This window comes from Carettochelys insculpta, chromosome 29, assembly GCF_033958435.1.
Source record: "Carettochelys insculpta isolate YL-2023 chromosome 29, ASM3395843v1, whole genome shotgun sequence".
In the NCBI taxonomy this organism is placed as follows: domain Eukaryota; kingdom Metazoa; phylum Chordata; order Testudines; family Carettochelyidae; genus Carettochelys; species Carettochelys insculpta.
In genome coordinates this window covers 14,613,611-14,639,888 of record NC_134165.1, presented here as the reverse complement: position 1 = coordinate 14,639,888, position 26,278 = coordinate 14,613,611, and the positions used below count along the sequence as shown (strand labels likewise).

Here is a 26,278-nt window from a genome sequence, read left to right as displayed (position 1 = left end):
GAAAGGCCAGCTCAGCAGCTAGCCAGGGAGGGGCAACTCAGCTCCTGGAGGGGAGACCAAGGGGAAAACCCAGGGATAGTGAGAAGCTGCTGAGTCAATAGGCGATGCCTTTTCTCCTTTTGAGTCATGCTCCAGGATGGCCCGAGGAGGCCTATGGCCATTAATTTCCAGAGAAATGCAAAACCCCAACCCGGCTGCTGGGTTTTCCACTTGTGGAGGCGTTGACCCCACTGGCCTGGCCGGTGACAGCGTTCTGAACTCCTTGCCCCCTCCTCCCATTTTCAATCTGCATGGGAGTCCTGCTTTCCTTGCTCCTGCTATGTCGCTACATACTGTTCAAGAGCTGTCCGCCCCCACGGGCGGCTGCATCACCTCCCCGCCCTTGGCTAGCTCAGCCATGCCTTCCTGCTTAAATTTAGGGACATTCAGGCCAGCTGCCTCTCACTTCCCCTGTTTTGGGTGGTGTGCAAGGGACCTCAAACTCTGTAGCCTGTGAGCTCTAGAAGAACCTCCCCTTAACCTCAGTGGCCACCTAGCTCAGCTCTTAGTGCCTCCCCCTCCACCCTCATGGGCACTGCCATCCTTGTGCTGAGGAGCACTTCATCCCATTGGCCCTAGATGGAAGCAGGGCTGCTCACTGCAGGGAAGTGCTGTGGGATGTCTGCGGGGGCAGGATCCTTCCTCAGGGGGAGCTGGCTGGCTGCTGCTGCATGTTTATGAAGACAGGACCATGTGGAGCAGCGATTCCCACCCCACCCCCGATTCTCTCTACCAAACCAGGTTCACAGTGTGACCCTGAGGTTTCCCAGCCCCACCCTGTTCCTGTCTGCAGGGGGACTGAAATCTGGAATGCCACCCAGAGCACAGGCCCAGGCATTCATCGCACTAGTGCAAGCTCTCCGCACGAGGGGTCTGCATGAGCCCCCAGTGCAGGCCAGCACAGGCGCCTGGGGTGCAGACAGCTATAGCTATGTATTATGCTCAGCTCCATCGTTCTGGCTGCTAGAGGCACCGGAGCAGGATCCTCAGCTTGGTTCCTGATCACAGCGTGACCCTGTACGACAGGGGACTCCCTGCTGGCTGAGGGGTAATGCTTGGAGGGGGGAACTGCAGTGGGCAAAGCTCAGGCCAGAACCAGCCAATGGGAAAGGAGGAGACAGGACCACAGGCTAATGCCAATGGCACCGGCTGGCTACTTTATGAATTCAGTGGAGGCCAGAGATTGATGAGTGCACCGCAGCCCTTGCACACTCCAGGGAGGGGGGAGTTAAAATGACCAGCACTTGCCCGGGGACAGAGCCGGCCCTGTGGTAAAGTAAGGGCCGCTGTGGCATCAGTGGGAGTGGCTCAAGTCCCAGCTGGGATCTGTGCCTGACCCTGCCAGCCCAGCGTGCTGCTGCTGCTGCGACAGCTCCAACCTGGAATCCCGACACACTGGGGCTGCATGGTGGTGACCTCCAGGCGGCTTCACCCTACTTCTCCTCCCCTGAGGTCAGTGGAGCAGGTGCTGGGCTGGGGCTGCCGCAGGCGTCGGTGTCATGGACTTGCTCAGCACCTCAGGTCTGCCTGGCACCTCAGGAGAGTTTATCCAGCCAGTTTTCAAGGAGGTGGTAGCCTGGTCTGCCCCAAAGCAAGAGACTGGTAAGGAGATGAGACAGCTACACCTCCAATGGGGGCCCTCCAGAAAAGCGGAGGCTGACGGCCCAGCCTGCCCCGGCTCCCTGCTTCATGCCGCTTTTCTATGCGATACCCTACAAGCCTAGGGGTCCGGTGCTTGCTGCTGCACCAGGAGAGACAGGCTGGGCCTGAGACTGCTGGTGGACGTGGGGCCTCCCGGCTGGTGAAGGAGAGAGCCTGACAGGCTGTCCCTGCATGGAAGGGTGGCTGGGAGATTTGGAGCAGATGCCTTCTGGTTCCACGGCCAGCAGACAGGACCCTCTAGACCTAGTCATCCCAGCAGCAGCTGTCCAGGAAGGGGGATCCTGGCCAGCAGGTAACATCCCCTTCTCTTCCCCTGCTCTGGGGAGAGCTGGGACAGGAGCAGGCATCAGGGCCCCTGGCGCACATCTGGCTTCTCGTGGAAATTCAGCCGCATCCCTTGATTTGGAATACAGATTTTCTGTGCGATTAGCAGTCCCAGACGGGCCGGGACCCAGGGCCAAGCAGTAGCAATGTCCTTCCTGGGAGAATGCCCAGGAGACAGAGCAGGATCTCGCCGGGTCAGAGCGCTAGCACAGCTGGGAACACCGCAGCATCTGCCAGACACACAAAAACAGAGGTTACCAAGAGGCTCGTACCAACGCCACATCCCAGCGCAGCAGGAGCCGGCAGCTCGCCAGAGTCCCAGCACCAGAATCCCACTCTCCTCGGAGCGCTCCAGGGTGACTCGGGAACGGCCCAGCAGCAAGCAGCAGGAGAGGCGCCGATCACAGCAGCTCCACGTCCCACCCTGAACAGAGGCTTACGGCTGCCCACAGCTGAGCGGTCTCACGTGGCCAGTCTCTGCTCTGTGATGGAGGGGAGACCTGCGGGGGCAGGTGCTCCAGGCTGTTCACTCGCTACATGCCCAGGGGAGGTGCCTTACTTTGCGGGCTGCTCTGGCTGTCTGGTTCCGGCACCTTCCAGTCCATCTTGCGGCCCTTCTCGTAGAGGCCCTTGAGCACCTTGCGGAAGTCATCGGGCTCCGTCGTGTTCTTGCTCAGCTCCAGGTACTTCCTGTAGAGCTGCAGAGCCGTCCGGGCGTCCTCGATGCTGTCATGTGTCTCGCCCTGGATCTTCAGGTCTGGGGGCGGCAGTGTGCAAGGAGGGAGGTCACAGAAGGCACGACGGCGGCAGCCTCCAAAGGGATTGCCTCCCCCTCTTGCTGATGAATACAGAGGGTCACTGTGCCTCGGTCCTGACTGGGCGCCCCTTGTCCCCTCCCCACTCCGGCTCTGCTGCTGGACTGAACCCTAACCCCAGCCCCTCCTGTCCCGGACTCCCCACACAGAGCTCTGATCCTGACTCACAGCAGCAACCCTCATCCCCAGACCAGCCATGAGTTCTGAAAGTGCGGCAGGGCTGGAGGCGCCTTGGTCCCCGAGTGACCCCACAAGCAGCCAGTGATGGGACTGGGCTCTGGCTGGGGCTCCCGCACAGCCCTGCGTGGCTGGGCCCATCGCAATCTCAGCGTTTCCACTAACCCAGGAAGTACCAGGCAAGGAAGCGCAGGGAAATCATCCTCTTCCTCGGCATGTGGAACAAGTACACGGTGTCGATCACCTGGTCCTTGGGCACCTGGGGAGCAGAGGGCACATGACCACTCGGGAGGGAGGACTAGCTCCCCTGCCCACCCCACCCCCCACCCCACCCATCATCCAGCCAGGACACAGAAGCTGCACCTCCCCTGGCCCTTCAGGTCCTGTGAGCACTCCGCCCCCTCGGGAAAGGGCCTGAAGGGGAGTTTGCTGAGGGTGAGGCATGTGCCGGCCTGTTAGCAAGGGACAGTCACCATGAGGTTGATGACCCGGAAGTCCTTCTGCAGCCCATGGCCCACGAACTTGACTCCAATGTCAATGAGGAAGCGCAGCTTCAGGTAGGTGGACTTGAGCGTGGTGAGGTGCTTGGAGGAGATCTTGGCATCCAGGTCGCCCGGCTTGATCCCCGAGTACTGGGTCAGGTAATCCACCACCTGCGAAGGAGGGGCTGGTGACCACAGGGCACGTGGGACGAGGGAGGGACTGGAGACCACTGGTGGGGACTGCACTGGGGTCGGGGGATGAGTGACTGCCTGATGGGGCCAGGGCATGTAGACCAGAGGGCAGGGGCACTTCCCCTCAGCTGGGAAGCCCTCCAAGCAGTGGGACAGACCTGGCTGTTCTCTCTCCTGCACTGGGCCCCTCCAGGCTGTGAGCAGCCCACGGGGGGCAGGCAGCTGGGCCCCTCCCCGGGAGTGGGGCAGGTACCTGCTCCTGCGTGGAAATGTAGTCATCGATGAAGGGGATGCCCTCGTTGGGGCCCTGGCCTCGCACACACGTGATCCTGGCCACCGACATCTGGCTGGGCTTGATGGTGGACTTGGTGCCATCGCTGCGCAGCTCTGCCTCTTCCTGTGTGGGGCCAAAGAAGCTGTTGGCAGGGGAAGGTGCCCAGCCCTGCTGCTGCCCCTTAACCCAGGACCCCCCTCTGCCCAGGTAGCCAGGCTCAGCTCTCAGGGCTTCCCATAGCCCGTGCTAGGCCCCAGCAGGCTGCCTCCTGGCACAGGCTGCCTCCTGGCACAGGCTGCCAGCCAAGCACGTCTGCAATGCCCAGCCACTGAGGGGCCCCACTGCTCCCTCTCACCTGGCTCCTTCCCACCCCATCCAACCCCAGCATCCCCCGAGCCCAGGCCTCCACCTCGTTGAGCGTGACAAACTCGGCGTCCAGCCCCACCAGGTCGCCCGCCTGGGGCATCTCGTTCAGCAGCAGCGGGATGAAGGTGGCGTGGCACTTGCGCTGCTTGCGAGCCAGGGATGCCTCGGCCAGCAGCACACTGGCCTCGATCGGGTTCTTGACTTGAAGGCAGAGGGGAGAGAACACTGTGTTGGATGGGGCTTGGGATCCACAGCAGGAGAGGCCAGTGGGATCCCATGTGTTGGAGCAGGTGAAGGAGATGAGGTCCTCCAGAGGGCCAGGGACCACTGTCCTCCACTCAAAAACCAGCGCCAGTTTCTTAGGGGCCACACACCTGCTTTGGAAGGGGCTCAGGCTACAGACCCACCACAAGGGTACGGAGCTGAGGCCTCCAGCGAGGACTAAGAGCAGGTGGATGTGGCAAGTGCAGTCACTTTCTGCACGGCCCCGGCTGGGTCTCCTGCCCACAGGTCCCTGAGCTGCTGCGTACCCCGGCTGAGCGAATGGGCGCTGGCGAGCCCAGCACGCAGGGCTTCCTGCCCAATGGGGGCCGAGCGCACGTGATGAGACAAGAGGCTCTCCGGGCACCAGCTCTGCCCAGCAACGCTACAGGGTCCTTAGAGACCTTTCTTTGTTCCTTGGCAGCAGCTGTTCCAAGGGATCGTTTCCCAGAGAACCCCGTGGAGAATGGGAAGGGCCAGATCATTCACTAGTGTAAAATGACACAGCTTCCCTGCGGTCAAGGACCTGCACCAGCAGGGTCTGGCCCCCCTTCCTGTGCCGTTCTCACTGGGACGGTGGAGCTGAACTGCTCAGTTTCCCTTCGTGGCTCTGGGCTCTCTTTAATGCTGTCTCTTGAGGCTTTGGGTGTGAGCCCGGGTTGCTCCGCACCCCACTCCTGTCTGTCTACACACACATCTCTACCACCAGGGAAGTGGTGCTTTAAACTGGATCTAGCTGACTGGCCAGGCAGGGACAGGGCTGAGCTAGGGACACGCTATCAACTCAAAACGACCCCTCGGCGGCTAATCCAAGCCCTGTGGAGCAGCTGCAGGGACGAACCCGGGGCTAAGTGGGCAGCGAAGACAAGCCCCAGGGCTCCATGCACACTGCCCATGCTGCGCAGACACTCACTGCTGAGGTTGTACTTGGCGTGGAGATTCCGTCGGGCGTAGTACAGGATCGCAGGCACCTTCCAGCTCATGTCAAACTGCACCGCCTCGCACTGCGACAGAGGGCAAGACACGTGTACGGACAACTCAGGGGCTCGGCATCGGGCGGGGGGGGTCCTCCCCGCCACATCCACAGAGCAGGAGAAGAACTGAACTGGCTTTAAGGTGCCTCCCTGCTACGCAGGGCTCTGCAAATAAGGGATGAAATCCAGCCCTCCCCGCCAGCAGAATCACAGGGGTGCTCTCTGTCCCTCTATCTCCCGCTCCCCTCGGACGGGCGCCCGGCCCTCTGAAATACACACACGGGTCTATTGCAGGCGGCTGACATGACTGTTGTGGACGTCACACAGGCATTTGCGTTTCCTTCTGGCTCCCTCTCCTAGGTACCCTGCGATGGCCGGGGGAAGCTGCCTTCACAGCAGCAGCTGGCAATGGGCAGATCTCACGCTGGGCAGCTAGAGACAGCTCACAGCCAGGAGGGGCTGACAGCCTGTGGAAACCCCATGTCTACACCCTTCCCCCTGCTGCTGCCCAGCCCCCAGCCTCCTTCCCAGCCCTGCAGCACTGGGCACAACAGCCAGGCAGCCGTGCTGAGCAGCACCCAGCCCCGGCACAGCGGGCCGATCGCACTGCCCCTTCAGCAGCAGCAGCAAGACCCAAGGTCTCCCCTTGTGGAGCCGGAGCACTAGACCTGGCCCCCTAACGCCTCGCACATCTGGAAGGAGAGATCAGGAGCACCACCCCTGCTTTGCAGAAGGGGACGCTGAGGCATTGAGGGGGATGTGATTTGCCTGTGGTCACCCTGCCGGTTAGTGGCAGAGCCCTGGTCTCCCAAGCCCCAGTCCATTACTCTTCCCACTAGTCCATGCTGCCTCCCAGGCTAAGCTCTTTACACAGTGCGAAGGGATGTGGGAAGTCCTTAGGGCGGATTCTGATCTGCGGGGCTGTGGCTGCTTACCTTATCCACTGGCTCGATGAGGAAGTCGTTGAAGAGATACCACTGCTGGTGTGTGACTCCCTGGGCGGGGGGAGAGACAGGGCTGGTCTGTAGCCTGGTCACACGCTCTAGTTATAAGGAAAGCCCACCTGCCACCGACACCTCGGTTACCCAGGGGCTCCGGCACCAGGGCTCCAGCTGGTGTTCTCCAGCCAAGGGCAAGCTGGACTTTGTTATAGGCACCATCGATCTCCAGGTCACATGTGACATGCGCCACCAGCACGAAGGAACTTCTCAATCTAATACCCACTTTTGAAGAGTTCATAAGTGAACAATGAAAGTTTTGGCCATCAGGTGCTGGTGCCTGAGCCTCCGAGCACACTGACGCTGTGGCTCTGGCGTCTGCAGGCAGCTCCCTGCCTCAAAGGACAAAGTCTTCACCCTACAAAGCCCCCAGCACAACCCCTAATGCACTGAAGACCCAGAGCTACCCCCTCTGACAGCAAAGCTCCGGCCCTAAAGCCTATTCCCCAGCCTATGCCTAACCCAGTGGGAATCGCTTATCTGGAATCCAGCTCTAACTGAAAGGCCAAACAAATGACCAGGCTCCAGCCAGATTTAGCGGTTTGCCACGTTAGTAACACAGGTACTTTAAAATCATCAGCAAGAGCAGCTTCCAGATCTCTCCCTCACTCCAAGGGACTTACAGTGCTGAAAGAACCCTCCTCTTCCTTCCCTTACGCCAGCGGCTCCCAAACTGAAAACATTCCCGTGCCCCTTCGGCCCTATCAGCGTCCCTGCTCCCAGTGTCAGCCCAGGGCTCAGCCCCTGATTTTCAGGGATTTATTTTCTGCCTTAAAATCCCTTGGGAGACACTGCCTCAAACCATGAACTCCTATGTAAACTTCCTTGAAAATGCCATCGTGCCACTGTCGCCAGCTAGACCCAGCCACGTGCTTCAGCTACAGTGTTTATTCACTAAAGCCTGAAGCAAGCAAACGACCGTGCAGGGGAGCCCTCCCCCCCGAAGCCCCAGCACGCCAGCCTGAAACCTTGGTAGCCTGCTCCCCACCCCTGTGCAGCCTGCTCCCTGCGAGTCCTGTCTCCCACCAGGGCTCCGGCAGCTGCAGCCCAGATGGGGCCTCTGCACTGAGAGTCCAACTCTTGCTGCAGCCTGGCTAGGAGTTGGGACCTCCCAAACTCCTCTGCACCCACACCTATGTCGCACATCCGCCCCATGAGGGAGAGTCTCAGCTGGGGCTGCTGTGCTGAGAAAGAGTATGGGAGTCTCCCTGCCTGGCCCCTGCTACAACCCAGCTTGGAATCAGGATGCCCCAAGTTCACCCGTGTCCTCTCCAGACTCCTGGGGGCACCTGATTAGAGGAGCCACACCTGTGCAGTCCATTATTTAGGGGCGCGGCCACACAGGTGCACACCTGGAGGGAACCATGCCAGGCACGAGAGCCATCCTGTCCCCCAGACCCCCATGTTTGAGCAGCCCCAGCCTTCAGGGGGAGGGGAGGCCTAGGCAGTGGGGGGAACCAGCGGCAGCACCACCCACCCTCACTCCAATTTGCCCCAATGGCTTCCAACCTCCTTCAGGGGCTTTGGGGAAGCAGCAGAGTGGGGATGGAGCAGGAAGAAGTGGGGCAAGGACAAGGCCTGGGGCAGGGGGGTTGTCCCAGGATCCACACACCCCAAAGTCTGGTGCCTGCCTGGCACTGTCCGCTCTGGAACACAGCCCCTTCCCGAGACCCAGGCAAGAGGTTTTCCCAGGGTGGCAGCTGCTGCCAGCATGGCATCTGGGGGGAAAGGAGCGGGGTCAGCTCTGTCCACTCGCCAGCTCACCTCTTTCCTTTGGTGATATGTCTCCCCTACTTTGATGTGCCCCACCAGGCTGCCCCCTGTGCGGGGGTCCAGAATGTGTACAACGGTGGCCATCAGGTCGTACACATACGTCAAGTCCTGGTCGTCCGACAAGCTCAGCTGCAAGAGAGAACCACCCAGGCGGTCACGTGGGCCTACTGAGAACCAGCTGCCTGGTACAGGGACGGACGTGGCCCAGGGGATGGGAAATCACCTTGGGGTCCACAGCTCCCGGGCAGTGACACAACTCTCAGAACCAGGCAAAGCCAGAGCCCACCTCAGCGTGCCCAAGTTCTGCTGCCGTGCCGGTGGGGCCAGAGTGGTCCCATGGCACCAGCAGGCTCTCCCCAGCTTGTCTGCCAGGCACACAGGCCCCCAGACCCATTTTGGTGAGCAGCTCTCCCCTCCCTCCAAGCTTACCTCTCCAGGTACTCCACACCCCTTCACGCAGTGGGAGCCCACCAGCTCCCCATAGAAACGTGGCCACTGCCAGGGGGCCCTTCTCTCTGCCACTTGCCCCAACAAGCCTTTGACTTTGTCCGATGGACTTCAGCCCCCCAGAGCCGGGGAACACATTACCTCATCGTTTTCATTCCAGTTGCACACGTCGAGCTCCTTGTTCTTGGTCAGTTTCATCTGGATAGAATACGGGATCCAGATGTTCTTTAGCTCTTCCAGGGAGGTGTACGACTGCCCCACCTCAGCCTTCCCCAGGTCCTTCCTGCCAGGAAAAGGCACAGGGAATTCCAGACCTTGAATGCAGCAGGAAGGGGAGCTCTGGACACTCAGGGTCAGCTTCCTAGCTGGCGTAAGGCAGCATGGCATCAGCAAAGTCCACACAGCTACGCTGGTTTACATCAGCTGAGGATTTGGTCATCAGAAAAATCTAGCTGTGAGAGACCGAGGGCAGGGAGCTGGCAGCAGGAGCTCTGCCTCTGGCCCACGTTCACCCTGGTGCAACTCCATGGATGCCAGAGGGTGAGTTCAGGCAGCTAAAGGTTATGGGGCCTCACAGAGGAGATGCAGGATCTCAGGCCTGATGCTTATGGTCAGGGACCACGGCAGGGTTCCCTTCCCTCGGTGTCCCACCAAACCCAGCAGAGGTGAATGTTAGCAGCATACCGCCTCCAGGGCCGACAGCCTGCAAACATTAACTACCATTGCTTGGGGCAGATTCTTCACTTCACATATTACCTATACAGTTGGACAGTGCTGGTCAGTGCCTCTAAGCAGCTGCTGCATCCCACCCTAGAGGTGGCTGCATTCTAGTGTCCATGCCGGGAGGGAAAGCAGTGTGCACAGTTAAGTTTATAAAGCACTTTGCGATGTCAGATGCTGTAGGCAGGCAAAATGAAATAATTATCAAATGAGAGACAGCAACAAGTTCTCCATGGCCGGGGAAGGATCCAGAAAGCCAGTGCAGGCTCTCATAGGGATCACCTACCATTCTCCCAGAGACAGCTCCTTTCTCTTGGGGATTTCAAAGCCTCCTTTCTTCATCACTGTTTTTTTAAAGGCGTACTGGGAAAAATGCAGAGGGTAAAAGCATCAGTGCAGGAACAGGGCACAGACTTGTGACACAAGCGTGTAGCTGGCAGTAGCTGGCTTTTGGAAAAGGACAGGGCCCCCAGCCAACAAAACAAAACAAAACACGGGCAATAATTTCAGTGGAAAAGATGCCGGACAGCCTTGCGACAGAGTGAAGAGAAGTTTCGAAGGTGTGGGAACCTCTTCTGGAATCTGAACCAAACTGAGCACACAGATGATGCTAAGAAGTTTCTCACCCACAAACAGCAACAAGTACAGGTTAAGACTAAGATTTGTTGGTACTTGGAAAGTTCATGTCACTGAATATCAATATAATAAGAATCCCAATCTTCTGTCCATCTGGCAGCCATGGGGAGCAGCGGCACCTTGGGACAATGGAGCCACACTAGCAGGGGACACGTCAGCACAGGCTGTAACACCCAGGACCATGAGCAGTTGGTCTGGAGGCCGTAGCTTCGTTACTCTAGCCACTGAGGTAGCTAGATGGAAGCGCCTGCAGTCGAACGCTGTGACTGCACTGTGGACACCCCTGAGTGACAAACTGCAAACAGAAGCTCCACAGAGCTGGACAGAGTGACCTGCATGTGTCCAGAGAACAAACTGGCCTGCGTTCAACCAGAGGATAATTTCCCCTACCTCCGCCTGCGTCTTCCAGAAATCTGCCTCCTTGGAGCTGTTCACCTCGCAGTTAATGACTAAGACATCAGGGAGGCAACGGATGTTCCGGGTTTGGACCTTTATTAGGAAGACAGAAAGGGGAGGGAGCCTGGGTGAGGGGCACTGCCAGAGGCTACAAGGGATGATGGGAAACACAGACTAGTAGTGGGCGCCTCTGTCAATTTCCTCTCCTCACGGCTCTGCCCACTCAGCTTCCCACAGCCTCGCAGGTGGGCCAGCATTAGCTGTGTTCACAGCAATGGAAACTGAGGCACGCAGTGGGGAAGAGATGTGTCCAAAGCCACAGCATCAGCCCTGGTGCCAGGCTCAGCGCACAGGCTGCTTCGCCTCTCCAGACTGGTCTCCTCTAGCTCCTCCACAGCCAACGGCATCTCTCTGCCCTGTCCAGGGAGAGACGGTGCTCCTGATTCCCTTAGGAGGCCAAAGGAGCAGGGACCTTTGGGCAGCTTCACCACTCCACCCTGGCCAGCAGATGTCTGTGACAAAGGGGACGCGCAGGAAGCGAGTAGCCACCTCCTCCCAGACTCACCGTGGGCTGGTACTTCTCACAGTTCTCACACCAGGCCTGGGTGTTCTGCTCCAGACAGATGCTCCTCTTCAAGATCTGGGCAAACTCATAATCCTTGCTTTTATCTGAGGGATGACGTGGCGGGAGAACAGTTGCATTTCCCCGGACAAGGAATCCCCGGAGATACAGTCCAGACGTAAATTCAACTTGCCAAAGTCTGGACGGACCTGGCTGTGACCTGGTCCTCAGCAGTGATCAAATCCTCACCCCCACCCCCAGTCACTGGAGGGTCAGCTGGGCCCAGCTGCTGAAAGCTGTTGCAGTGTGAGAGTTGATTTCATGGGCCAGAGGTGTCTGCAGAGCAGACACAGGTATCGGATAAGGGTGGGACCCACCACAAGGGGGTTAAAAGCCCCCCTCGGCCTCCTGAGCCAGCATCAGGCACAAGGTCGCCCCATTGCCCGCTCGTCCTACTCCCCTGCCCCCCGCCGTTACCGTTGCTCTCGGGGTAGGAGAGGGTGAAGAGCAGCGTGGAGGAGACGCGCACCGTCTCCTTGCCGCAGCGGCACATGCTGCAGTTCTCCACCTCGCAGCTGAACAGCTGGCTGATGACCGAGTCCCCCGATGACCCGAAGCTGCCGGAGCAAACACAGCAGGGGCGGGAGCGGGTGTTGAGCTGACCCAGTGAGGGCTCTCAGCAGACTGGGGCTGACAAGAGACCAGGGTGAGTGAACTGGCTGGGTCAGACCCACAGTAACCTGTGTCCGACCTCAGCCCTCCAACGCTCGGAGGTTGTGCCCAGGATCAGACTAGCACAGTGTGTGGGACAGCCAGCACTAAGCCATCCCACAGCAGCCTCTAAGGAAGCAGAGAGGCCCCGCCCACGGGCTGTGTGCTCCCACCCCTAGCCCAGCCTACAGACGGGGTGCGGGGGCAGAGGGATACCTGCTGCTGATACCCCGATAAGCCTGCGGCCCCTCCTGCTCCTGGGTTTCCTGGTGAAGCTGAGTCAGGATGAAGCGGTTCCAGCTCTGGATCAACCGGCCCAGGTTCACTTTGCCTGTGGCCTCGTCCGAGTCGGCCAGGATCAGCCCCAGGGCGGCGGCCTCCGGGATGGTGCGGAAGGCCCGTAGAAAGTTGCTGCCCTGGGGGAGGGGAAGGAATGGCGCACTGGCAGCAAAGGGGTGGCACTACCTGAATTCTTTGATGCAGCCCCTCCTGCATGATGCCCAGGGCCCTCCCTCTCCTCCCCTGAGCCCCCAGGATCTCACCTGCCAGGAAAGTGGGACTCTCTCCTGTGCTTCGCCCAAGCCCCTGCCCTCAAGGCAGGAGGAATGCAGCCCCAAGGGATCCCTCAGCCCCTGCTCAACAGCAGCTTCCCCTTCCTCCACAGCCCTCGTGCCTGGCCTCTGCCCCCCATGTACCTGGCATGGGTCCCCCCGGGACAAGTCCAGCATGTGGAAGAGAAAGCCCAGCTCACAGCCGAGGCAGAACTCCTTCTGGCACAGGTGGTTCTGGACCAGGCAGCGAACAGGCTCCAGGAAGTACAGCACCTGGGGAGGCAGCAGAGTGCAGGTGAGGGAGTGCGTTGGAAGGCAAACCCCAGCAACGGAGGGGCTGGGTGCCAGGCTCACCTGGATCATGCAGTTGCAGTAGGCGTTGGGGATGTGGGGCTCCAGGCCAGCAAACAGGGTCTTGTTGTAATGCTTGAAGTCAAAGTCCTCCAGGCCCAGCTTGGAGTATTTGATTGTGACCTGGACAGAGAAGGCAAGCCTAAGAAACCAGGGACAACCTGGACCCCGAGCTGCTCAACTACATAAATACACAATCGTCTGCACAAGCACTTGCGCATGGGGTGTACTCAGGGAATACACAAGCGTTGATACCCGCACTCCCCAATACACAAGCACTTCTCCTCACAGGCGCCATTGACATGATGTTAGACTTATGTGAAGCCTGAGGAACTAAACCCTGGGATGGTCAGTGCCAACCTCTCCTGGGTGCTCAGCACTGCTCAGGATCAAACCACAAGCAAGACATGCTGCCAGCCCCGAGTCACTGCACAGCCAGCTCATTCATGGGCAAGGAACTCAATGGAGCTGGAGGCTGGATTTCTCACACCTGGCCCTTGGGGCATGAGAGCTGCTCTACCCAAACCCGGCTGCTCCTTCTTTGGTAGCTCGTTACATCTTCACCTGCCCCCCCGGCCCCCCTCGCAGCCCCAGGCCCCCAGCAGACGTTGTGAGTTAGACCTTCCTGTATTTCTTCGCCACCATGTAGAGGTGAGGTTCCTCTTCCCGGCCAATTGGGGATTCGGGGACTTGGCTGAAGCTGTCAAATTCGGTGTCCTGCTCTTTCAGCCGATATGGGATCTGAGGGCAGCAGGAAGGAAAAGCGTCAGAGCAGCTTAATGCCAAGTCAGAATCTGTCTGCAGCTAGCAACCACCACCACAAGCAATGCCAGCCTTGCCAGCCCCCTGCCAGCGGAATTCAGGGCCCAGAGCGACCGAGAGCAAAGCAGTAAAGCGAGGAAGGGCGAGGACGCTTCCTTCCACCTCTGCCTAAGCGCCTCCTTCATTTTCCTATTAGTTACAAAGCTGGGTGTCTTTAGACCATCCTGCTGCTGCTGGTGGTGCAAAGAGCAGTCAGCACTCTGCCAAGGGTTTGCTCAGGGAAGCCCCTGCACTGGGGTCCTCAGACCTTTTCACAGCACAGAGTACATACTAGCTTGGTCCAGATCTCCCCTCTTCGAGCCTGCCTCTGGGCATCCCTTCACCGGCCAGCTCACCCTGTCCACACTGCATCTGTACCAGTCACAGATGTGAAAGCCAGGCTGGACCCAAGAGCATCTAATCAGAGCCCCACAGTAAGCCAGGACGCAGACCTTTTCCCGGTCACCGCAGCATCAAGACCAGTAACTTGTATCTCATGACATACTGTGATGGAGTGGGGGGAGTGCATGTGTGAGTCAGGCTGGATGTCCGAGGCAAGCAGCAGTTCCCAGTGGCTAAGGATGACCCTGGGGCTACAACTGGCAGGTAACACCTCTGCCTGAACAAAGAGCAGGGAGGAGCTGAGCTGGGTTTTGAATCGGGGTCGGCAGTTAGAGGCTAGGAAAAGGGAGAGCTGATAGGCAGCCAGCCTGAGGAGGGGGAAAGCTACACCCCAGAGGGGCACCCCTCGGGGTCTTCCCCCAGAACAGGTTGGAAGGACTGTCTCTGGCTGCTGTGCTGTCGCTTCTGTGAGAAACTGGGCTTCTGTTGTCTAATAAACCTTCTGTTGTACCTGCTGAGTGAGAGTCACTCCTGCCAGCGGATGGGGTGCAGTGCAGGGGGACCCCTGAACCCCATCACACATACACGTTCCACCGATGGTTTCAGATAACGCAGAGCTCCCCCACGGCCGGAAGGCAGCCCCGCCGGGGGTGAAACTCTGCAGCTGTTCAAACACCACTCGGCAGTGCTGCTGCTGTTACAGACTGTGTGCAACATCGCGGAGGTCTCCCACGCTGGCAGAGAGGCTCAATACACGCACCTGGTTCCGGAGCTTGGTCCTTGGGTTTGGCGCATAGCCGATGAAGCCCACTTTCTTCATGGTGCGCAGGATCTCGGGGTCTACGGGTGGGGCCCGCCTACAGAACACCACACAGCTCAGAACGCTGTACAAGAGCTAGCTGGAAGGGCTGCGCTGACAGCCCTCGTCTCGTCTCTATCCAAACAACACGAGCAGCTGTGCAAATCCCCCACCTGACAATGGCTTCCCCATTCCCAGCCAAGGCGGCGACAGGACCATTCCCCGGGACACATACAACCCCTGGCCTCTCTCTGCAGAGGCTGGGAATGGGGCAACAGGGGCTGGATCACTTGACAATCGACTGTTCTGTTTGTTCCCTCTGGGTCACCCAGCATTGGCCACTGTTGGCCAAACAGGACACTGGGACAGATGGACCTCTGGCTGACCCTGCAGGGCTGCTCTCATGTTCTTGCAAAAAAACAGCAAGGAGGATAAGGGGTTCTGGGTCACCGCAAATCACCACAAAACCACAAGGTGGAGCACAGCATTTCACTTGTGACAGCATCCAGGCAGCTGCCTCTGGGGTGGAGCTCAGCACATGGACCACTCAGCCACATAGCACGGGGCAAAGGAGAAGATTGGTGCCGGTCAAAGGGGAAGGGGATAGTTAGATACGTAGCATGTAGTCACCCAAACTGAAATCTGACCAGGAAGCCAAGGGTAACGCCCTGCTTGGTGAGGAAGTGCCATGGGATTTCCCATGGCCACAAGCAGCCAGGATCTCAGAACCACAACTCCGCAGCACAGCAGCCCTGGCATAATGCAGGGACACTGGTTTGGGAGTGTCTTCTGCTGGATTGTCAATACCACCTATTGCTCTTCCCCCTTCAATCCCTGGCCTGGCCCAGCCCTGCCTGGCTCAGGTGAACTCAAGGACACCAGTCTCAGGTGCCTGGGCTGCTGCATAGGGAGGCTCTGTGACACAGGCCTGTACAGCTCACAGACTTGGCACATGCTTGTTTCAAGAGCCCCAGTGAGTTACCTGGGTGCAGGGGCGGAGTTGGCAGCAGGCCAGTCCGACAGCAGTGTTTCGCTGGTCAGCGGCACAGGAATGAGAGACAGGGGCATGAGGTCCTGGTTCCAGTCCAGGTGAGGCAGGGTGTCTACCATGCAGGGCAGGGCAAAGTCCGTCTCCCGGGAGTAGGCATTGAAGGTGACCTCGGGCGAGTCGGCCCAGAGGTGGACGCAGCCCTCCGAGTCGCCGAACACCATGGCCTGCTTGCTGGCTGATACATCAAAGGTCATGATCAGCTGCCCCACCGTGTTGACGTGGAAGATGTCAGCGGGGTTGGCGAGGCCTGTGGGCTCGCAGAACTGGCACTGACCTGGTGGTAAGGACAAAGACAGGGTAAGGGAGAGCAGACAGGACCTTTCCCAGAGCTCTGCAACACTCTGCTGAGCTGCCGGACACGGGATCACTGTCCCATCCCGCTCAGCAGGAGGAGAGTCTAGACCCGAGGCTGAGGGAGCCGCAGGCAGGCCCGCCTACCTGTCTGGGAGATGATGGCCAGCCGGGAGGTGTAGGTGGGGATGAACCTGAGGAAGAGTGGGTCCACATGGACCTGCAGCGGGGTGATGGCTCGCATCATGCGCAGGTCGTACACCTTCAGGAAGCGGTCGCACGCCAGGCCGTTCATGCGGCTGGAGAAGCCGCACGTCACCAGCAAGTTGCCGTGGACATCGAAATCCGACAGGCTGCCGGAGTAGGCGTCGAACTCGTGCTCCACTGCGAAGGTGCGCAGATCCCGCAGGGACACCTGGGGGCAGCACAAAAGAAGTCCTGGTCACGGGAACAGGGGGCGGGAGCTCTTGGGGGCAGTTCAGCCCAGGAGATCAGAGTGACTGGGGCTCCCTGTCCCACCCTTACAGAGGAGCCCCAGTGGTCAGAGTACAAACATTGGGATTCAGGCAAATGGGGTTTGCTCTACCACAGACTTGCTGTGTGACCTTAGGCATGTCCCTTAACCTCTCTGTGTCCATCTGCTCCTTGGGAATAAGGGTGCCGCCCTGTGTCAACGCACCTGGCGAGGACTGGGAGGGGCTGACACTATCGGGATGGAGGGAGATGGGTACCAAAAGCGGACTGAACGCATGGGAAGCTGAAAGAGGCCTGGGACCCAGCCTCTTCACACTCTCCACCACGAGCGGCTGCCTCCTTCCAGAGGCAGTTGGGAGGCTGTGCTGCCACGTGCGGGGCCGCTGGGGGGGGGGGGGGGGGGCAGCAGAAATACACACTCCTCCCTCTTCAGTGGCCTGATGATGCAGACCGAGCAGCCTGGCTGGGCAGCACATGGCCCCGAGCAGCTCAGAGGAGACAGCGCTTTGTTATGCCAGCCTGACAGGGAGCTCTGGTCCCCTCCATGGCAGGGAGCCCCACCCCAGCACCCTGGTCACAGATGGCTCACGCTCACACATCAGCAGGACTCGGCAGGCGGGGCAGGGCTGAGGGTACCTTCCCGGTAGTGTGTCCACAGAAGAAGAAGCGGTTGGACTGCCTCAGGATGGTGACACCCGGCACCTCCACGGTGTACTGGAAAGGGAGGGGCGACGACACGATATGATACCCTCAGTTGAGATGGCAGCTAGATTCTGGGGCTGTGAACTGTCAAACGTGTGTCCAGCGGCACAGCAACCAGAGACGATCACAGCCCAAGGGCAAGGCAGTGTGAACTGGCTGTTAAAGCGAGAGACAGGGCTCCCGGTTTCTAGTTCTCCCTCTGACACAGGCTGCTCTCCGGGCCTTGGGCTCCCCTGCTGTGTTGTGGGGCTAGCACTCCTTAGGCATCAACCAGCCAGCACACAGGGGTCAGGCAAAGGGTTCCTGCCCTGCAGCAGCATCCGCATTAGCAGGAGGCGTCTGAAACCCACTCCACCGCCTAGAGATCAGCAAGATGTCTCCCTGCTCCAGGTCCCCCATCCAGTGGGGCCTGGCCCCCAAGGGGCACCAAGCGCCCTCCTCTCCCACCGAAGGGGTGACATCGCCAAGGATCAGGTCCGCAAAGGTGACTGGTACCTTCTGGGTCTCCTGCACGGTGTTGAGGTCGATCTCAATCACGTGGTTCTGGAGCCCCCCGATCAGCAGCGTGCTGCTGTTTGTGAGCAGCAGGCTGTGCACGTCCTCGCCCTCGTCCATGCTGACAGAAAGGGAACGAAAGCAAAGCTCGGCTGAGGGGTTCGCCAGCCTCTCTTCCCGCTCTGCTTCACACACCCCCTCCCAGCAGGGCACAGGCAAGGGGGTATGTTCCCCACGGCACAGTGCTGGGTCCCGTGAAAAGGAAGCTGCAGGGCAGCACCGACCTGCTGATGGCTGTGATGGAGTGGGGGATACGTGTGCAGCTCACAGAGGGTGGGGGGCTCCTGCTGAGGGTAACCTGGCAACCAGGTGACACCTCTGGGCTGCAGACAAAGGGGGAGGTGGAGCCTGAGAGGTTTGAATTGGAACTGGGAGTTGAAAAGCAGTGAGTCTGGGCTGGGAGAGAGAGAGACAAAGGAGGGGGCGAGGCCCCGGCTCTGGGGGCCCCTTGGGGCCTCTCCTCCCAGACATGGATTGGATTGGCTGTCCTTAGATTGCTGTACTGACTCTTCTGTATGACGCTGTATCCTATCAGCTAATAAACCTGCTGTTCTGCTGAGTAAGAGTCACTCCTACCCGAGGACGGGATGCAGAGCTTGAGGACCCCTGAACCCCATCACAATGGCAAATCACCATTAGCAGCCTGCCCATATGGTACAGGGGCTTCCTTCTGGGCCCTAGAGAGGATCCCTACAGGACTGCCATGAGGCCTTTCTTTCGCTGTCGCCCTGAGGAGGAAACTCACAGATAGTCGAAGATGATCAGGCCCCCCCTGGACATGTATTTGAGGTTCGTCTTGGTCAGGAAGAGGACACCGTTCTCCAAACTCTGGATCTGGCGGATGTCGTCGCTGCCGCTCACCTGGAAGGAGGAATAGCGCTCCAGGGCTGGGCCGAAGAACGAGGTGGCATGGCCCTGAAACAAAGCAGAGAGGAAAGACCACCCTGTGGTGGACACTTCAACATGCTCCAACACCTCACCAGCTTCACACTAACACAGCGGGGAATGATGCCACAGATTCATCCCAGATCGACCTCCCATCTAGTACGAGGACATGGGACAGGCTGGACCAATCCTGCTGGCATGGCAGGGAGGAAGGGATACCAGACCAGGTGAGCACTGGTTTATTCTGGTGCAGATTCTCATGACGGGGTTGCCTGCGATAGCAGGGACCTGGATTCAGTAAGACCCCATCACTTTCTGCCCCAGTGTGCAGAGAGATTCTCATCTGCTTCATCTACTCACTGACAAATATAAGAGGTCAGTCTCTCCCCTTCCCATTTCTCCTCAAATCCCAGAAGGATGTGTCAGTCATTTCCTTTATTGGAAAATGGTCCAAGACATGTGGAAGTGATGTAAGAACAGCCCCTAATATCAGAGGATGCAACTAATCCAGAACACAACCACCCCCATCCCCAAGGCAGTTCTGCCACAAGGAACACGAATCATCACCTACCCCGTGGTTCCCCACCCAGAGCATCTCTTCATGCAGATCGAAATGCGAGGCGGACACGGGCACTCCCACCTCGGAGACCACGGTGTGCAGCTCTGAGTACATGCCCTCCATGATGTGGACTGACTCCGGCACCTGTATGCCTTCCAACGGCACCCCTTCTGGGTCCAATTCCACATTCTGCAACAGGCTGGGGTTGAGGTGAGGGTCCAATACTGGATCCAAGGCTGGGTGGAGAGTGGGTGCATACTCCGCAAGGCCAGGGTCGAGGCCTTCAAAATTCATAGTGAAACTGGATGTCTCCCTTGAAAACAATGTACAAATCAGATACACAAAAGCTCCTGTCTTCTTACCAATGAATAAAAGACTATGGGCATTAGAATGGAAAAGGCCTATGAGGTTTCTAGCAAAAGCAAATACATAGCTCACCTCTAATATGAAATCTATGAGCTGCAAACGATACGTCCCCTAGCAAGGGGTCATTTACCCTTCTGCCTCAGGCACCCCTACCAGAGTGCTCTGGGGTGGGTGTTTTTAGCCTTGCAATGAGAGGGAGCTCAACCCTTGGCAAAATCAAAGGCAACCTGCACTACTAGTGAGCCTGGGAGTGGGATTCACCCAGGAACGGGGTGGGTAGCAATTCCTTCCTGACCCTGGAGAGGGAATGCATCAGATCCTGAGGCATGCAACCTGATTCCTCTTACTGCAGCACAAGCAGCTGGCAGCGTTGCTCCAGACATGCACAAGCCTCTCCCGCAAATGTCCGTTTGAGCACGTCAGCGCCTGGTCCATCTGCTGAGGCTGGTAGCAAGGATGCAGAGCAGCTATCAGGTAGCCACCTGCCTGCTGAGAACCAGCCGCACCCAGCTCAATACACGTCAGCTCCCCAAGTCACCCACAACCCTCTGGAGGAGGCGCACGTGGCCCAGCCTCCTCTGCTCTGCAGCCAGGTTACCCACAACCCTTTTCCCAGGGTACGTTACCCAGAATCTCCCTGCGCTGCGGCCAAGTTACCCACAACACCCTGCCCGGGGACCGTTACCCAGAATCCTCTGCGCTCCGGCCAAATTACTCACCATTCTCCGCCCCGAGCACAATTTCCCAGAATCCTCTGCTCTGCTCGGCAGCTAACTTACCCACAAGCCTCTGCCCGGGGGACGTTACCCAGAATCCTGTGCGCTGCAGCCAAGTTACCCACAAGCCTCTGCCCCGGGGACGTTACCCAGGGTGCGCTGCGGCGGTGGGTACCGACCCGGGCCAGGCCCCCCCCGCTGTCTCCTGGCCGCTCTCTCCCTCAGTGGCTGCGGCCGGTCGCTGCGCGCCCCGCCCGGCCCGGAGCCGCGTCCCATCCCCCCGCCGCCGCCGCCGCCGCCGCCGCCGCCGCCGCCACCACCATGGCAACTTCCAGCGCCTCTGATTCCACCCGCTCAACCGCTTGTTAGGCTACGGGCCCCCTCGTCTGGCAGGCGCTGTTACCAATGAGAGGGCACGCTCAGAGCGCGGACCAATCAGAACGAGGCGGAGGCGGGACTAGCCGCCTGGTGTGGCGTAGCGTGCGAGAGAGAACGGGACGGAAGGGCTAAGGGGACAGAAAACCCAGTCCCTCCATTTTCGGCTGCGAGTCTGCTAGCACTTAAAGGGCCAGCCGCACCCAGAAGTTCTCCAAGGGACCTCAGTACCCAGGACTTTTTGAAGGACCAGGAGCAGCACCTTCATCCCCACAGCCAGCTCAGCCACGCCCCCATCTTCCACTTTCAACAGCTTGCCAGCACTATATATAACCCCCCCCCAACAAACACAGCCCTGGAAGGTGAGGGGGGTGCCCCACACACAGGAGGCAGCATCTCAAGGGGCCATCCCTACTGCCAACAACCAGGCTGGGACCCGTTCCTGCATTCAGTTTGGTGGGTCCCAGTGGTGTCCCCACAACAATTACACCGAAGGAATCATTTTCTTAGTTGTCCATATGCTACATCTCTGCTACTTTGTTTTGTTGGAGTCCAGACTAACACGGCCACCTCTCGTACTGTTCCCCTTACATCTATCACCCCTCACTTCTTGGCCCCTGCCGCCAGCAGAGCAGTCAGGCTACAAAGCAGCCTTGAAACTCAGCATGGGCAGATTTCTCACCATGTCCTTGGGACATAACAGGCCCATGTCACAGCCTCTGAAGGCTCTCAGTCTAATCAGTCTATCCCCATATACATCTGTCTAACCCCTACATACCCATCTGTGTATCCCCTTCACGCTCATCCGTGCATAAGGCTGACGGACCCAGCGGGTTGGCAGGAGGGAATTAACCTGTAACTGTAGAGGATAAAGCCACCTGCTCTACTGTAGTGTTTCTCACTGAGGGGTACGTGTGCCCTGGCCGGTGGGGGGCAGGGGGCACGTCCACCATCTCATCTAGATATTTGCCTTGTTTTACAAGTTACATCGAAATACTAGTAAAGTCAGTGCAGTGGAAAAGTTCATTCAGACAATGACTTGTTTCTACTGCTTCATGTGCCTTACGCCACAATATGTACATTTCTATTTCAATTCATTTACAATAAGATGGTAGAAAATCAAGTTTTCAGCAGTAATCTTCTGTGACATGTTTCCTTGTTTTTGTAAGTAAATAGTTTTTAAGTGAGGTGTAACTTGGTGGGATTCAAAGCAAATCTGACTCCTGCAAAGGGCACAGTAATCTGGAAAGGTTGAATGAACGGCACTTGTTTCAAGGCCTCAGATTACCTTAGGGCCATGTTCCTCCCACAGTTGTGCATGTACCCTTAAGGGGTATGCAAGCGACGCCTGAGGGGTACATATATGTTTTTTTGAAGCACGCGACCTTATAAAAAGCAGCTCTACTGCGTGAGCTCAAAGCCAGCTGGCGCTCACCCAGGCAGTAGGACAGAAACTTTACTCTCCCTTGTCAGCGTCTCAGCGTCTCTGGGGTTACACATGTATCCGCTTCACACCCATCTGTCTCACTACCTAATCACATCCACTCAACCCCATAGCTCATCGTATCTCCCCAAAGCCCCAGGGGCTGACGCTTGACCAGGCAGTGAACCAGGCCATTAAAACGAGACGCCTCTTGCTAGCCCCTCATGGCCACTCTAGGTTTCAACCCTTCTTGGAGCAGTTTCTCATTTTCATTGACACCGCTGGAAACCCAGCATGACGCCTTCCAAGTCACCAGTGGAGCTGAGCTCATCCACGAGCCCCTTATGTCTCAACCCCCTGGAAAACCCGCACCAGGGTCGGCTTCCAAGGACATGTCTAGGAAGGCCCAGCTGTGCCGCTGCTCAGTAAGGGTTTGCCCCCCTCCCACCACTTCCCTTTTAACAACACAACCCGGGCAGATTGCTGGTAATGCCTGACAACTATTTGCTGCCCTGCGCCCCAAAAGCTGAACACCGTGAGGGAGATGGAGTCCTCACTAGTGACTCAGCTTATACTCGGTGATTTATAACAGTTTTTCTGGGTATTAATCTCATTTTAGGGTGGTGGTGACTCGGATGCTCTCTTTTCAAAGAGTGTCACAGTTCTTTGCATACGGTGCGTGGAGAACACGCCTCTTACAGGCGTCTGGGTATTTGTTTACTGAAAGGAAATTTTCAAGCTAATTAAGGAAGTTCCTAGGAAATCTCTGCTGTCAACCAGTGGCAGGTACCGTGGGCTGAAGCCTCAAAGGGCTTTAGCTCCCTTGGGCATTAGCCACCTGGGTGCAGCTGGCTTTTAGCTCCCGCAGTAGAGGGAGACACTCCAGAGTTCCCAGGTTCGATCCCTCCCAGCCCCATTGCCCTGGCCCCGGAATGCTGCTTTTTGGAACTTGCCTTCTGCTTTAACACTCTGTGTGATGCTCCATTAGGCTGTGAGGATAAGTGATAAGTGTTAATTTCCCAGCCAGAAAGGGCCACCGTCCTTGTGGGTCACGTTGGCCCCAGGACTGCCCTGAACTGAGCTAGAGTGTGCCTGCAGCGTACAGTCATTGGCAGGAGTCGGCTGCTGTTCACTGTGTAACAGTACAAGCGCGGTTCTGACCACGCAGACCCCTCCTCTGGGACTCGGTGCACAGGCAGCATCTGGAACCTTTCGCCCGAGGAGACAAAGCGGTGCTGCGGAGGGAAAGAGCCCTTCCTTCCCTGATCCTGGTCTGCGGCTGTGCACCGGATTTCCCTGGTCTAGTTTCCTGTCCCTGACAGCCCATCTGACTTAAGGCCACATCACACCTGCCCTGCTGCCCCTGTGCCTGCTGGGATGAAGCAAGGCAGCCTGACTATGCCAAGGGAGGGGGATAAGTTGTGCTTAGCCTTGGTCCCCAGGTCCTCCAAGGTGTATGGCGCTGCCTCTGCAGCTTTCCTGCCAGCTGGGTTTCCCATTTCTCTGGCCTGTTGGATCTCCAGGACCACAGAGAAACCAGGGAATCCCCCCACCTGCCAGCTCAGGGAGGCAGGAAAGTCCATGGTGGCTCTATGGGACAGGCACTGGCTGGAGCTGCCCCCAGAGATGTGTCACCCGACTAAGGGATCAGAGCAACAGGTTCACCTAGGCAGTGTCTGTCCCAGGTCGGATCCACAGGCCTGGTTGGCCTGGTCCACGTCTACAAGGGAGGTGTGTCTCCAGAGGTGGGGGGCTGGGGTAACTGGGCTCGGTCAAGGGTCCTCCTGACCATCTCCCACCGAGCACCCAGGCCAACCCCTCCGCTGGAGCTGGCAGGGTTATAGCAGAGCCAAAGGTCTTGTGAACTGGTCTAATCCCTGCCCTGCTCCGTCCAGTCTCCTCTGTCTCATTCCCCAGCTACCTTGTTTCCCCCCACCCTGCGCCCTGCCCCCACCAAAGTGGAATGGGGGGGACGGCACAGCCCCGGGGGGGTGGGCTGGGGTGGAGGGTCAGAACACGCCCCCCCCGCAGGCTATTTGGTCTGTCTCTCTCCCCACATCTACTCTCTTCCTGGCCCCTCACCAGCCAGCCCCCCTCTGCCTGGCCCAGAACCCATGGGCTGCCCATGCTGCAGTTCCCACCCAGCCAGCATGAGGGTCGAGGTTCACCCTCGCTCAGCCGCAGCTTCGCCCCCCCACCGCACCTGCCGCGATCTCAGAGCCCATTGATAAAAACCCAGAGAGGGAAGTCGTGCTACTACAACATCCTGTTTCCCCGGTAGCACCACGGCACTGCGGCTGCCCTGGCTACTGCCGGGGATGGCAGCCCCCAGAATTCAGGGAGCCCCAAGTTCAAGGCCTGCCCCCCCCCCCCAGCTGCATCCCTACCCCAGAGCAGAGTTGCCAGACGGAGGAAGGCTGGGAGAGTCCCAGCAAGAGGAAAAGCCCCACTTGGCACAGCCCTGGGCATGGCCCCAGCTGGCATCTCGTCCTTGCTGGGCTTGGGAAGGGCTGGCGCTGCCGGCTGTGTTGCAAGCTGTGGATTTCACAGCTGCGTGCACTACGCTGCTGCGCAAGACGGGACTGCTGCGCCCGGGGGGCGGCGGGTTTCACTGCGTCACACCCCCCTCCCCCCCTGCTGCAGCCAGCCACACCTGAGCCAGCCACGCTGGAGCCTCCTGGGGCATTGCCTGCTGGCACAGGCTGGCAGGAAACGTGCCCAGGCAGGTGCCATGCCGCACAGCTGCCCCCCCACCCCCGCCGGAGCTGCTTGCTATGGGGGACAGGGTGGGTTCCTGGGCTGCCGAGGGGCCCGCGGGTGCCCTCCCCGCTCTCGGGGCTGACACACGCGTGCCAGGGCTGGGCACTCCTGCCAGGGTTTCTAGGAAGTTTGGCCTCCTCCGTGTTCCCTCGAGGCGCAGCGGCTTCCAGCGCCCGGGGGGAGCCCCTGCAGCCACTTGCCCTGCAGTGACACAGCCGCCACCCAGACAGCCAGGGCCTCCCCTGGAGAATTCCCTTCTGGCTGAGAGCCAGCCTGGGGTGGGGGCATGTGGGCCAGGCCCCCTGGAGCCCCCAAATGTGGCACTGCACCACCCCACTGCAGGGGCAGCCCATAAGCAAGTGTGACAGCCCCCCCCCGCCCAGGTTTGAGGGGAGCAGGTTGGGATCCCATGGGCAGTGCCCCAAGCCCCGCCCCCCACGTGGCTGTTTGGCTTTGCCCTACCCGCGGGGGGGAGCACCAGGCAAAGTGGGGTGATGGCTGCAGGACTGGGCAGCTGCAGCACTGTGTCTGGCCCCAGGTCACTGGGATGCTAGTTGGGGGCAAAATGTGGGGTGGCCAAACCCTCTGCACCCAGCCCGGATGTGCCCCCCCCGTGCCCCGCCCCTTTTCTGTGCCTGTGTGCACACAACACCCTCACACTGTGCCCCCATGGCCACCCCCTCAGTCCTCCCTGCCCTGTGCCCCCGGCCACCCCCGCACTCCTCCCTGCCTTGTGCCCCTTGCCGTGCCCCTCACGCTGCTCCCCTTCCTGCATCCCAATGCACCCCTCAATGCCACCCCCAACCCCTCGCTGAGCTCAATGACCTCACACCGCTGCCCCACCCCTGTGGCCCCTTATCCCTGTGTGCTCCCCCCTCCCCCCCGCTTGCCCCCCAACCCGCTCCCCAAGGACCAGGAGTCAGGGCCCCAGCGCCTGGAGGCAGATCCATGGCACTGCTCTTTCTCTGCCTTGGTAGCAGGGGTGCTGGGCCTGGCGTTGGCCTGCCCAGGTGGGTGGCTGGCGACAGGCCCCGCTCCCCCTGCTCCCTCCGGCAGCTCCCTGCACCCAGGGGACGAGCCCCAACCCACACTGCTCCCCATTGTCCTGCTAGGCCGGGGCACCCCAGAGCCGGTGTCCAGGGCAGCCTGGGGGGGGGTGTCTCTGAGCTGGTGCTGTCTTGCGATGGGCGGTCGAGGGGCCTGTGGCCCACCTCTGGCAGGGGAGAGGGGGCAGGGGCCAGGTCTCCTGGGTTCTCTTCCCACCTCTAGAGGATGGGGGGCTGGGAATCACGACTCCTGAGTTCTCTTCCTACCTCTGGCAGGACGGGGGAGCTGGGAATCACGACTCCTGGGTTCTCTTCCCACCTCTGGCAGGACGGGGGAGCTGGGAACCAGGACTCCTGGGTTCTCCTCCCACCTCTGGCAGGACCGGGGGGAGACCAGGAACCAGGACTCATGGGTTCTCTTC

At 59.2% G+C, this 26,278-nt stretch overlaps 1 protein-coding gene across 6 annotated transcripts; it reads right to left on the bottom strand.

Annotated features, from left to right (window-relative positions):
* Positions 1-1,155: 1,155 nt before the first annotated feature.
* Positions 1,156-24,564, bottom strand: PAN2 (poly(A) specific ribonuclease subunit PAN2). 6 transcript variants are annotated; one of them, XM_074979690.1, is made up of 26 exons: positions 24,438-24,564; positions 19,183-19,483; positions 18,472-18,641; positions 17,667-17,787; positions 17,106-17,183; positions 16,143-16,410; positions 15,636-15,978; positions 14,615-14,711; positions 13,333-13,452; positions 12,715-12,834; positions 12,505-12,633; positions 12,026-12,225; positions 11,576-11,715; positions 11,102-11,205; positions 10,531-10,629; positions 9,791-9,867; positions 8,926-9,067; positions 8,329-8,466; positions 6,502-6,561; positions 5,506-5,596; positions 4,375-4,532; positions 3,945-4,088; positions 3,491-3,670; positions 3,183-3,276; positions 2,585-2,782; positions 1,156-2,255 (listed from the first exon to the last, which is right to left on the bottom strand). In XM_074979690.1, the coding sequence occupies exons 2-26, from the start codon at positions 19,462-19,464 to the stop codon at positions 2,221-2,223; spliced, it is 3,588 nt and encodes a 1,195-aa protein (XP_074835791.1). In that variant the 5' UTR covers positions 19,465-19,483; positions 24,438-24,564; the 3' UTR covers positions 1,156-2,220. The 6 variants fall into 6 exon arrangements, with proteins under 6 accessions (XP_074835791.1, XP_074835787.1, XP_074835788.1 ...); XM_074979686.1 differs by lacking the exon at positions 24,438-24,564 and adding an exon at positions 20,316-20,411; XM_074979687.1 differs by lacking the exon at positions 24,438-24,564 and adding an exon at positions 20,256-20,393.
* Positions 24,565-26,278: the final 1,714 nt, after the last annotated feature.